Source organism: Synchiropus splendidus, chromosome 16 (assembly GCF_027744825.2).
Source record: "Synchiropus splendidus isolate RoL2022-P1 chromosome 16, RoL_Sspl_1.0, whole genome shotgun sequence".
Classification (NCBI taxonomy): domain Eukaryota; kingdom Metazoa; phylum Chordata; class Actinopteri; order Syngnathiformes; family Callionymidae; genus Synchiropus; species Synchiropus splendidus.
In genome coordinates, this window is record NC_071349.1 from 13,323,580 (window position 1) to 13,335,593 (window position 12,014).

Sequence of the window (12,014 nt, forward strand, 5' to 3'; positions counted from 1 at the left end):
CATTATTTCTATTTATTCATTCACAGTCTGCAAGTGTTTTCTGCTGCCAGCTGCATCCACATCTGCTGCCAAATGAGAGAGTTAAAGCAGACTTTTGTTGCCTTTAATATTAAAGGAGGCTTACTTGACTTGTGTCTCAGCCAGTCACGAACAGAGCAGAGCAGAGATGCACAGTGATCCACATCAAAGAGATCCTGTGCATCAGCGTGCACAAGTTGATCGTTCATCATTACGTTTATTATGCCTCGTGCCTCTTTGATGAAGAACAAGGGCATGGTTCGAAATCTGCAGGTTGACAGATGTGATGTTTAATTGCATTGACGGACTGTGCCGTACGATCTGGGGTGATGGCTCGTGTCGTAGCTCCCCTTAGCAATTCTCTCAACAGTGCTTCTCACTTCATCCACTTTGCAAACCTGTCTGGAAGGCCTGGGAGTGTCTTCACTGGTACCCATGTGACCAACAAACTACTCTACAGCAGTGGGGCGGAGAGGGTCATTCCATTTATTTTCGCCCTGGCTAAAGTGCAGAGAACACCGTTCCAGGTAGAGGAAACATCCAACGTTTTTCAGCTTTGACTGTCTGCTGTAAGCAAACCTCATGCAGAGTGGGCGGGGCTAGAGTGGCAGGCAATATCACTTTTGCATTTACATTTTTGCAACGGTGGGCGATTCTGGAACAACCTGACTGTTTTCAATTTGTCACAAAGTCACAGTCTTTGTTCAATCTAAGTAGCAGGCATCAAAATTTTATTTTGCAAGTGCGTCCCTCCCCCCGCCACCAGGTCTTCCCTCTTCCCTGGTATGTCCTTTAGCTCTACTTGGAGAACTCCATGGTATTTCCTGAACAACCGAAAGACTCATCGTTTCTCACCGCTGTCCACATGTTTGCGGTCCCATAGATAGATAGCCAACAGCCCAGGCCTTCCTCTACGATAGGCCAGTCAGTCTCAGGTGGACATGGGATTTTAAACTACTACTCCTACTACACTATAAAGCCTTATTTCAGTGTCTGCTGAAACGATACTTACTCAGTTCTAATGTTTTAATGGTGTAAGTCCTATGCAAACAACACACCTTTTTCAAAAATAACAAACGCTGGAGCCAACATGATGCTGGTACAACTATGCTAAGTCATTGTGAAGAGCTCTCTAAGCCAGGACTAATGACAGGTGCTTGTACCGCAGCCACGGTTTCACACCCTGAAATAGAAAGATGATTGATGGAACTTGTCCGCTCGCTGAAAAATATCAATTAATGGTTAGTTTTGCACCCAAATGTAAATATTTGAACACGTTGAAGGAGCACTATTGTCCGAACAATTAGAAAGAGCTGAGTCGTGACTGTCATGGACTTGTCTGATGGGCAGCCGTGGCTTTTGAATATAAACTACCACACAGATGGAATTCATGCTGCCACTGTGGCTATTCAGCACGCAAATTCAGCGGACCACATCATCTAAAACAATAGAAAAAAGTGCCTTTTAAAAAACATTTTTAAAAATAAGTAAATAGAAATGATGAATAAAAATGTTAATGTGATTTATTCTATATAATCTAAATAACATTTCAGGAAATGTAATCTTTATGTTACAGATGAGTGAATATGAGGGACAAAATACTGTGAAATGGACAATAGTGAATGACAAAATACACAATGCTAAAATCTTAAAAATCAGAGTTTTTAAAAAACAGAAAATGAAGTAAGTCGGTTAAAAACACTGGGAAACAATATTAAGTGAGGTTTCGTTCACCTGACCTCAGGAGGACCAGGTAAACCAAACAAAACACTTCCCAGGTTTGCCATTGATCATACTACAACGTAATTGACTAGAAGGCCGTTTTAAAGTCTCTTTGGTGATACTTCTGCAGTGGCGGGAGCCCAAATTTTCCTTCGCACAAGTATGCATGTATTTCCAATTAATGTGTCATTCTTCATATGTTTGTACTTGCACTATTTTCTGGATGAAGCATTTTTTCAATGATTTAAGATCGACAAATCCATGCCATTTTCGTGCAGCTTCACACGACACAATAGAAGCATCACATTTCCATGCTAGGTTACAAATATTGGGATAATTGTCAGAACATGTATTATTTTCTTTGAACAAATATACATCACTCCTGACAATATTTATGTAACACGATAACAGCAAGGTTTTAGGGAAATTTAATGAGATATTTTCTTTGCACAAGTTTATTTATCTTCATCTCCCGCGGTGTTTCGAGGTGAAAAAACGACGGGGCGTGCTAATGGTGGGCAAACATTGTATCTTGGATGTAAGTTGTGCTTGTTTTGTGTTGTTTGTGAGTGACAGTTTAGGTGGTGAGGGGCCGTCGGCTATAGAAGATTGATGGACTCCTGCTACGAAGGTCATGCCATTCCTTGTTGCGACATCAGATTGTTGCTGTATAGGGACGTGATAAGTACGAATCTGCACCATAGTCACCCATTAAAAACACCGACAACGGAAATTGTTTTGTGCTACGATGCCGTCTTTATATATAGGTGTGGAAGCATATGCCGTGACTAATGGTATGTACCTTATACTGCGAGCCTGTGACGCCGATTAGTTGATATGTGTTAGTGCATGATAAACAACATACTCCCCACTGAGTCACCTCTTGTACAGTATGTCTGATGATGTCATGCATACATGCAGTGAGGAAGCATATTTACACTGCATGCTTTATGAGCCCATCATTTGGACTGTAATTGTATCCATCATCACAAAGTGACGTTGGTATTTGAATTTTAGAGACCACACTGGAGACAGTTAGAACTATAACGCTGCAAATTTCTGCTGCTTCAATACTGTGAGAAGATGAAAAGCACTTTGACATCAAGGTCTACCTTTCGATTTGACCAAAACAAAACACTCTAGTTTTACCTCCTGGGTTTGACTGAACCAACTGCCCTATATATGAACTCCTGTTGCAGGAATGTTCATGATATAATGGATCACCAATTAACAGTTATGTGTGTGTGTTCAAGTGAACCGTCTTGTTTTCACAGGTCTTTCTCTTTGTCAATATATGATTTGTTCTCTGATGTTCAGTTTGTTATTATCTAGTTGTAAGAAACACAGAAGGACTGTTCATGGAACTGAGGTGTATCTTTGGGAGATATGTGTATGATGGATCAGCTGACATCCTAAAAAAGCATGTAGCGTGTTGCAACTTCCACACAGGCAGCAAAGAGCTTTCACTTTTGGTCTGGTCTTGTGTATAATATAGTGTATATAGCACTCGTAAAATGCAAGCCTTCTTGCATATCATGGGATGTCACAAGACCTTTAAAGATATAGCCAACTTCTTTTTTGAAGAGAGGAAGTAAATGTCAGAAGCTCATGAAGGCGCACACCTCAGAGGAGTAGAGCGGTTAGAGAGAAATCACAGCCTAAGGACAGGTGACAAGCCAGCAAGAAGCTTGAATCCCACTCTCTGATGCTCCAGTGACCCCAGCCTAACACCCTGATACCAAAGGTCATGGACTCTCTCCAGTGTCCCCTGGCGATTGCAATTTCCGATCGTGCCCCCGCACCCCGCACTCGCATTTAAACACCCACACATTATTTCCGAACAAGGATTGCCACCCACCTGCATGTAGTCCCTGTAGAGAATCAGCGATTTTCAGCAACGTGGTCTCAGGAGAGCACCCCCACCCTCCCCAACACACATGCACACAGTTCTTTATCTCCTTGGAATTACTTCCATCTGGCCTACTTTCAGCCTTGTGCTCTCCATCAAGTTGAATGCTATCTATATATTGTTCATGTGGAACGTGCTTTTTTTCCTTCCATTCTTTTATCTTTTGCTTTTCTCACTTGATTTGTGGTGTTGTTTGTCTTTTTTTGTCCCTCTGAAGTCAATCTGGAGACATTATATCGGTACATATATTAGCTTCAGGGTGCAATCGCCTCTGTATGTTTTCTTCATGTCCATGTGAATATCATTTATATTTCTGTCTTTTGACTGTCTTTCTGAGGAGATGTGTACTGACAGGCTTCACGTTGACACTGTATGGTTGAGTGGACTTGTGCGCCTCGCAATTATTGCCATTTTCTGTGTCAATAAAAAGCCAGGCAAATCTGTATCCAATTGGTCTCAAAAACAGGACTGTGTTATTGGTTCAAAAGACCCAAATCATCTCAATTAACCGTGCAATGGGACAGAAACACCCTGCAACATCTGCAGTCACGCATTATTAATGCAATTTCAATTATCACCCCAGAAAATGCCACAATAACCAGAGCAGAGCGCAAAGCCTGGAGCTTTAAGTCAAGTATTTAGACTTATTTTTCCCATGCAGTGTGTTGAAGTGTTATTTCTTAAATGAAGTCTTCATGTCGCGTGTTTAACATCTCGGCGATTAGATATTTAGGATCGGCTGCTGTTTCACACAACACTTAGTCACATTTACAAGCTATTAGAGTCAGATGGCGCGAACCGTTCTTCACTGTGTCATCATTGTGACCATACAACAGGTCATCCATTCATTTCTCCAAGTACGTAAGCATGTCGTGGTCGCTATGCAAACAAACATATTTGAGTCACCCTTGTGGCTTCAAGCCCGAGCATCACACACATTGAATTCACACGTTGCACAATGAAGGCCGTGACATGTCATCAGTGACACACTGTTAGAGACACTTGGCCACAGTCATACATGACTCGTGTTTCTGTGAAATGTGATCAGCTCGCTTGACTGTCCGTGTTTTTGATCCCCTTAAGTGGTTCAAGGACCTGGCAAGTGCATTGGTGTATAGAATGCATACATCTTGGATCGGTTCCAGTTTGTGTTAAGTCATTCTATTTGACATCTGTCCTTGAATGCAAGTGGTCCCTGTGTAGGTATGGCTTTGAAAACACTATTGTTGCTGAGTAAATACTGTATTCAGTCTTGTCAGTAGATTTTTTTAATTGACTTGTTTCACTGATAGTTCCACTTTCCATTTAGTGAAAGCATCTAAAGAGGTCTCTATGTGACGCTGGCTCACAATCACTGAAATAATTTAGCCTCAATATTTTACTGACAGAAGGTGTTCTTGCACCTTGCTATCACACATGAACATTCATAGAGTAAATACGTTTTAGTAGAAGTTTATTTCGATCCCACATGTTTGTTTCCTGCATTCCGTATAATGCCCAGTTCTAAGAAACCTTGCTATATGCCTTGGTAATTTCTGTAATAAACAGACGACTCTTTGTGCTCTGACTGAGTCAAAACAGTCTGGTTCCCATAATGGCATGAGTTAACAAGCCGTTCCAGCCTTAATCTCCAAATATTAAAGGATTATGATTTTAAGATTCTCTATTATCTGATGAGCATGTCTGATGGTGAACACTTATGAATTTACTTATCCTACAGATACCACACCCACTGCTTGGACTATAGCAACCAGCCACTGTTTAGTCCGGATCTTACCTTTTTGTTTCCAGGTGGAGTAAATTACCTCCCTAATCTGGTGCCTATTGTCGTCGTGACAATATTAAGCTCAGGCACGGGTACAAATATGTAATGACGCAGTCTTAATCATCTACCAATCTTAACTTGCCTAAGTTAGAATACAGGAAAACAGAGATTGGCACGCAACGGGGCGTTTTTAAGGCGAGGACATTGGATCCTCATGGACATAAGTGCCATTTGGGTTGCGGTGACTTGTGATTACATGTTGTGTATTTTGAGGTGGAAGAAGCAGGATCATCATGGCCCCTGGAGTTCACCACAGCCCGACTCATCCCCTCCCCACAAGCAGCAGCAGTACCACATCATTAGGAATAATATGCTTCGCTCTCTTTCTCAATCAGAACATTTCATGTCACGCAATGAGACATTTTGGCAGCTGCCACCTTGACCTCATGCTACTTACCCCGAGGTTGTTGTGGCGTAAGTCCCTGTCAAACATATGAAAGAGCTGACACAAATGCACAACTTAGCCTGTCAGACAAGTCAACTTTTCTTGATGTTGAATTCCTATTATCACTTAACAGTTTTCACGTTCATGTCTATTTAAATAGAATGAACCTGTGTGAGTGGCATAAATGGATGTTGACTTCTCACTAAATTCAGTTATACACTGAAGAATTACATTTCAAATGTGGTTGTTGAGGAAGTGCCAATGCCATATTTTGGCCATTATTATGAGAATATTGTGACACATGTCAGCTACGATACCATTTCTGTTTTGATTGGGCAGTATACAGATGAAAATAAATACCTCCTAAGCATCCTATTCATACATGTTAGCTTAGAAGTGCTTGCATTATTATTGTTGCTTTTAGCTCTCCTTACATGCTATAATATAACATTGATTTATTGTATTCCCATCTTTATAGCACAGGTCAAAGGTGAACTTCTCGCTCTTCTGTCGGTAGATAATTTAACAGCAGTCATTGATCACCATGTCGCCTTTAGGTATAACATTTGGAAATGCATTATTCATGTTTTCCATGTTTGATTAGCATTTTATTTTAATATAAATGCTAATTCCTTTTTATTTCTTCTCCAGGAACTATGATTTCCTGTGTATGGCTGATAAGCATTGGCATATTTACAGGACTTGAACAGAGTTTGCTTTTTCACACTTCCATGAGTTGCCAGATTTTCTCCAAGCCATGTGTCCGAGTGGTTTTTACAGAACATGTTTTATACCTGATGGATGGACCTGACTCTGAAGAGTAATTTGGCAGGATTAAGAGCTGTTTAATCTGCCCATCTTTCGTCGATGCCCAAAAACATGCAGACAGGTTCATCAGAGTCCCTAGAAGGGAGTAAGTGTTGTCTATTTCTGTTCGCCCAAGCCTGAGCCTCGCAGTTCCACTGGGGAAGAAGAAGATTGAAGACTTGCGAAACCATACTCAAGGCATAAACCATATTGAGCATTTTAAATGGGAGGCAGAGTGGAAGTTATAAATGGAATCCTCTTGTAAGAAGGTTGCAAGTGTTTATAATGTTCGAACTAACATGCTGGACACAATCACCGAAGGATTACCCATGATTTACTTACTTATCTAGTGTTGTAGTCAGGACTGGTTAACCCCAGACAGAGACCCGAGCGCACAGAGACCGAGTTTTTGAGGGCCTGACACCGAGACTAGCGGTGGGTCAATACTCTTTCACATCCCATACCATGACTGCTGCCTTGATGATCGGTCATTCTGATCCGATATATTCTACTTGTCATTCAGAAACTTTTAAATAATGTGTAGTTCAGCACTGAAGTTGTGCACAACTACTTTGTATTTATTCAAATGTAAAGCTTTTAATAACAAAATCTGTTGCCCGATTCAGTCATTTCAGCCGAGATCAGACCTGCTACTGATAACTACCCTTGGCCATGACCACGACCAAACTAAAGTATGCAAAAGCATAAGTACTGTATATTAATCATATTGACACGCAGTGGTCCTTTTTTCCAAATAAATCATGGACTACAACGCTGTGTTCAGCTTGGTCTCGATTTGTTCTCAGGCCCACAAAGTCTTGGTCCTGGACTGGTTCACTGTATGCCCTGGTCTCAGCTTCCACTTTGTCTCGATTTTTTCTGGTCTTGACAACACTAAACTGCACTTTTGCTCACAGAAGTTGGTGGTCCTCAGAAATTATAGATATTAACATCAGAACAAAAGGTGAAATTATTGCCTTTTGATGCAAAAATAAAGGATTTGTTTGTAATATCTGAAGTGGTTTTTATAATTTTTTATGATTTTACTTTTCAGTCAGTGTCCAGTTCGTGAACAAGGACGGTCAACTACTCAAGAAGCTGGACACGTCCTTACAAAACAACCCTGCTGTCAGTCAAACCGCCCCATTACATTGGGCATGACATTTAAAGTTGGGTGGAGAAGGCGGACAGCTTGCCCTTACCTACTCTGCACAAGGCCTGCAGTCGAGCCCCTGTGCCACGTTTGTGGACGTCTGTGCGTGTGTGTGTTGTGACTTTGGCCAGACTTGGCCTGGCATAAGGACAGCTGTCACATCTCCAACCTGTCACATGTGACACAGAGGAGACGCCAGAGGCCAGGGCAGCAGAAGACATAAGGACGGACATAAGAAACGGGGTCCGTCTCTGTGTGTGCGTGAGCGTTCAGGCAGCCGTTTGTCTCAAAGACTCAGGAGGGTGGAAGACAAGGCTTGGTGGCCACGTGAAAGCGTTTGACTCGCAGGCACCCTCTAACCTTGATGTCCACATTCACTCGTGCAACGTCTTTCTTAAATCCAGTCCTTGAACAGTTGAGTCACTTTGTCCCACGGCATCTTGTAAATACTGCTTTAACATCCAACCACCGCCCCTGCAGGACGCCCCAGTCGTCTTGTGTCCTCTTAAAGGGGCCATTTCAGTCACATTACTGGCCCAAGTCACAGAGCCTTTCTTACTATTTAGCCTGCAAAACTTCTGGATTTGCTGCTAAACTGGAGATAGTGGCCATTGTTTTTAATCCACAATGGTTATAGTTGTAGTGTAGTAGTTATATTAAGATTCACCACAATGAACGCAGCGGTCACTGCTGCCTATGAGAAAAGATGCATTTTCTGCTACTCCATAAGTTAGAAATATTTATGAGTTTCCTAAAGTGACTCAGAAATGATGTATTATAACTCTAGCCTAACATAAATAATTGTGGTAAACACAGTTTGTCTGTAGTGTTAATCTTTTCAATTAAATGTCACCTTTATTCCAGGCAAATTCAATTTATGGTGATTAAAAACAAACAAAAAAGCAAGGCCAATCTTCCTCCCTATTGCTGTGTATTTGCCTAATTTTATTTGATGTGAACTTACTCCTCGTTGACCCAACAAATAGTAGCGACCCCCTATAAATACTGTGTGACTGTTCCATGGCATGTACTAAGATCCCATGTCATCTTCCCGTGTGCCATACACAAGTCACTTTTCCCAAACGTGAACCGAACTCGACAGCGACAAACTGGAGCGAAACAATCTTTTCCTAAAACCCAGTGCCTACCGCAGTCCCAGATCTCCACGCCTGTTCCCATCTGTCCAATATCGTCTGTGGCAGAAGCCGTGAGCGCTGCTGTTCTTGTCCACTGATGCAGTTCATGTTTACTGATGCAGACTATCTTGATGTGAACTGAATCCATCAGGCGACACTTTTGGATGCCACACACCCTGCGTCTTTCACAGTGTGCTTCTGTTTCTTTTGAAGTCTTTGTCCGTTGTTTTCGGCTACACCGACATCATTGTATTGTCTAAACTCAAATATACGAATACATTTTTATTGTTATTCATGAATTGCCATGTTGAGGTTCGTGCCTCCGACGATGGTCCAATCAATTAATGCTGCTTTTATACAATATATTCAGATTTGTTTTTTTTCATTATAATGAATTAATTGACATTGAAAGTTCGGTTAGACTCATTAGATTACATGCAATCCAATTAATTCTACTCTACTTAGGGATTCAGTGTTCGGTGAGGGAATTGCTGTCGCCGCCCACTCACTGAACTTGCCTCTGTCCAATGGCTGTTTTGGTTTAGTGATCAACAGACAGCCGAGCGTCTAATTGGGTAACAAGCCTGAGAAGGTTGGAAGCAGCTTCACTGAAAACTGGTTGCGCTCTGCCTCTGTCCATCATGTATGGTGGTTAGCTTTCCTATTCCCACAGCGGGCAGCGATTATAACAAATGGATGGGTTCAAACCATCTGTAAGACATTTGATTAACACTGCGGAGCCTGTGTCGGAGCCGAGAGAAAGAGGGGAATATTTGATGTGGAATTGTACTAATGACAGCGGCCATGCTCGAGGAAACACATCACAGAACGAGAAATTAGAACCTTGAGAGAGTCGGACGAGGGTCGGATGCGCAGCTCCGGGTGGCCTTTTGATCCGTCTCACACATGATTTGATTGGTGCTTCCAGTCATCAGCTCAGGCTCCCATTGCAGCTGTTGAAAGTAATGTGGCATGAAACAAAACAGATGTTTTCTTCTGGTGTCTTTCGTGTTCTTCTCTCAGTGTTTTAGGGGTTGCCTTTTTCTCTAGAGCTGTCTGCAGATGAGACCTGCTCTTGGCACACAAGTAGGCCCTTGTGGAATCAATAGGGTAGTCCAATAAGGGCAGACCTGGCCATTGTGTGGCCACATGCAGCAGTTCAGGAAGTATTTTCACTTAATTGAGTGTTTCATCTGTTCCTCAGGACACAGCGCTGGACCCCGGAGAAGATGTTGCCCTCCTCTCTGTGAGCTTCGAGGACGCTGAGGCCACTCAAGTCTTCCCTAAGCTCTACCTCTCGCCAAGTATTGAGCAGTGAGTACATTGAAAATTCAAGGACCTGTTGTCATAGCATTTGGGACTTTGCTATGGTCAATGATGAAGTCCTCAAGGCCACTGTGTTCTGTTCCAATAAATGTGTGTATTTAAAGGGAGGGTAGGAGCTTTTTTCTTTTGAGCATTTTTCTTTTCTGTTTTACAGGTCATACTCATAGTAAGGTCACAACCCAAACTGTTCCATCTCTTCCATTCAGTTGATGGGTGTGGAATGGTCATAATATCGAAATTTCAAGAGACAAAAACAAATAAAAATGATAGTTATCATAATAAATAGCAAAACAATTGCTAGTGCAGTAGCTTAAGCGCTTTAACACCCTCATTGCAACCAGTTAGACATATGCTGCAAAAAATGCAGTCACCTGTGGAACCTGCGACACTGTTTAAACCACTCCTTTTATCCAGTTCCTTTTAAATGTTTCAGCGTTGATGTCTCAAAGTGTCATCTCTCCCACCCCTGCCTCGCCCCATCCCTCTGTGCTGAACAAAAAGTTGGCCACTCTGAAGGTGTGACTTCAGGAGAGAGTCTCATGAAAGGGGGTTGGACTTTGAATCCTAATTGCAGCCTATTCAAGATCACCTAGCCTAACTTTAGTGGGAGAGTGTGTGTGAGGTGATAAACCTCCTGCTCTCACAAACTGCACTGGTTTCTGACTCTGGTTTCAGTCACCATATAGAGATGTTCCTTGATTGATTTGCTGTTGAAATGGTGCATCTTTGTGTTGTGTTTTCGTGGACAGAGCTTCCGTCACACCTAATCATCACTTGTAGTCGTGAGACTGCAGAAGGATTGCTAAAATATGGTTTTGTTTTGAAGAGCTCACTGGTAACCCAATAACAAGAGTGAATGTGTTTTCATTTCTTTGTCAGTTCCTCTAAACACAATTTGTAAAATCAAGGGAAATCAAATCTATGAAACAGTGTGTGAGCTACAAATGACTGGATGACTGCAGACATCTGTGGTGTTAACAGTGTTGTGTGTGTGTGTGTGTGTGTGTGTGTGTGTGTGTGTCTCCTGCAAATCTGTGGGAATGTGTGAGTCTCTAAATGTGTGTGTGCACATGCTTAAATCCTCTTTTTGTCTCGGTAAATTTAGTGTGCTTGTCAGTTCACATTGGACGCTTGTGTTTGTGTGGATGTGGGCTTGTGTTTATCAAACGTATGTATGTGTGTTCCGCAGTGACAGAACTTGTGTGTGCACATGTTAAGAGCCAGGTATGGACCCACTCTGACCTCAGGGGGCCCCACGGTCTGAGCGTTCGTGCTCTGAATAATCACAGGCTGATGTTTATTTACAAGCACACGCCCCGTCGCACCAGGTTAACAGACCTCTGCCCTCCCCCAACACCACTCTCCCTCGCCTGTCTCTCTCTCTTAGCCCCTTGTCTCTCTCTGTTCCATCTTCATCTGCTGCAGTCCTCTGTTGTGTCGTGCATATCACTTGTGTTCTCCTCCGTCTCTGATCATTTATATCACACTTCCTTTCACAATCCCTGCCTGCACTGTGTTCAGATACATGCTTAGTAAGGAGATGCTACAATTGTCTCTTGCACATGGATTTCAACAATATGGAGGAATATGAAATATGGCTAGTTGTATGGGTGGAAAAATAGAGAATAGAATGATCGCATGATGCTTGCTTTTTCTCTGACTCAGATTAGGGGTGTGAGCAATGTATTATAACTTGATATTTTAAGTGCCTTATGCTTCGTCTAATAGCCAAC

General features: G+C 42.2%; 1 protein-coding gene across 3 annotated transcripts in view; it reads left to right on the forward strand.

Moving 5' to 3' along the window:
- The window catches only part of babam2 (BRISC and BRCA1 A complex member 2), a 59,263-nt gene that overhangs the window by 28,999 nt on the left and 18,250 nt on the right, over positions 1–12,014 (forward strand). For all 3 annotated transcript variants that reach the window (XM_053844830.1, XM_053844831.1, XM_053844829.1), the window contains exon 7: positions 10,160–10,269. In XM_053844830.1, the coding sequence (XP_053700805.1) occupies positions 10,160–10,269 (110 nt within the window). The remainder of the gene's footprint in view (positions 1–10,159; positions 10,270–12,014) is intronic.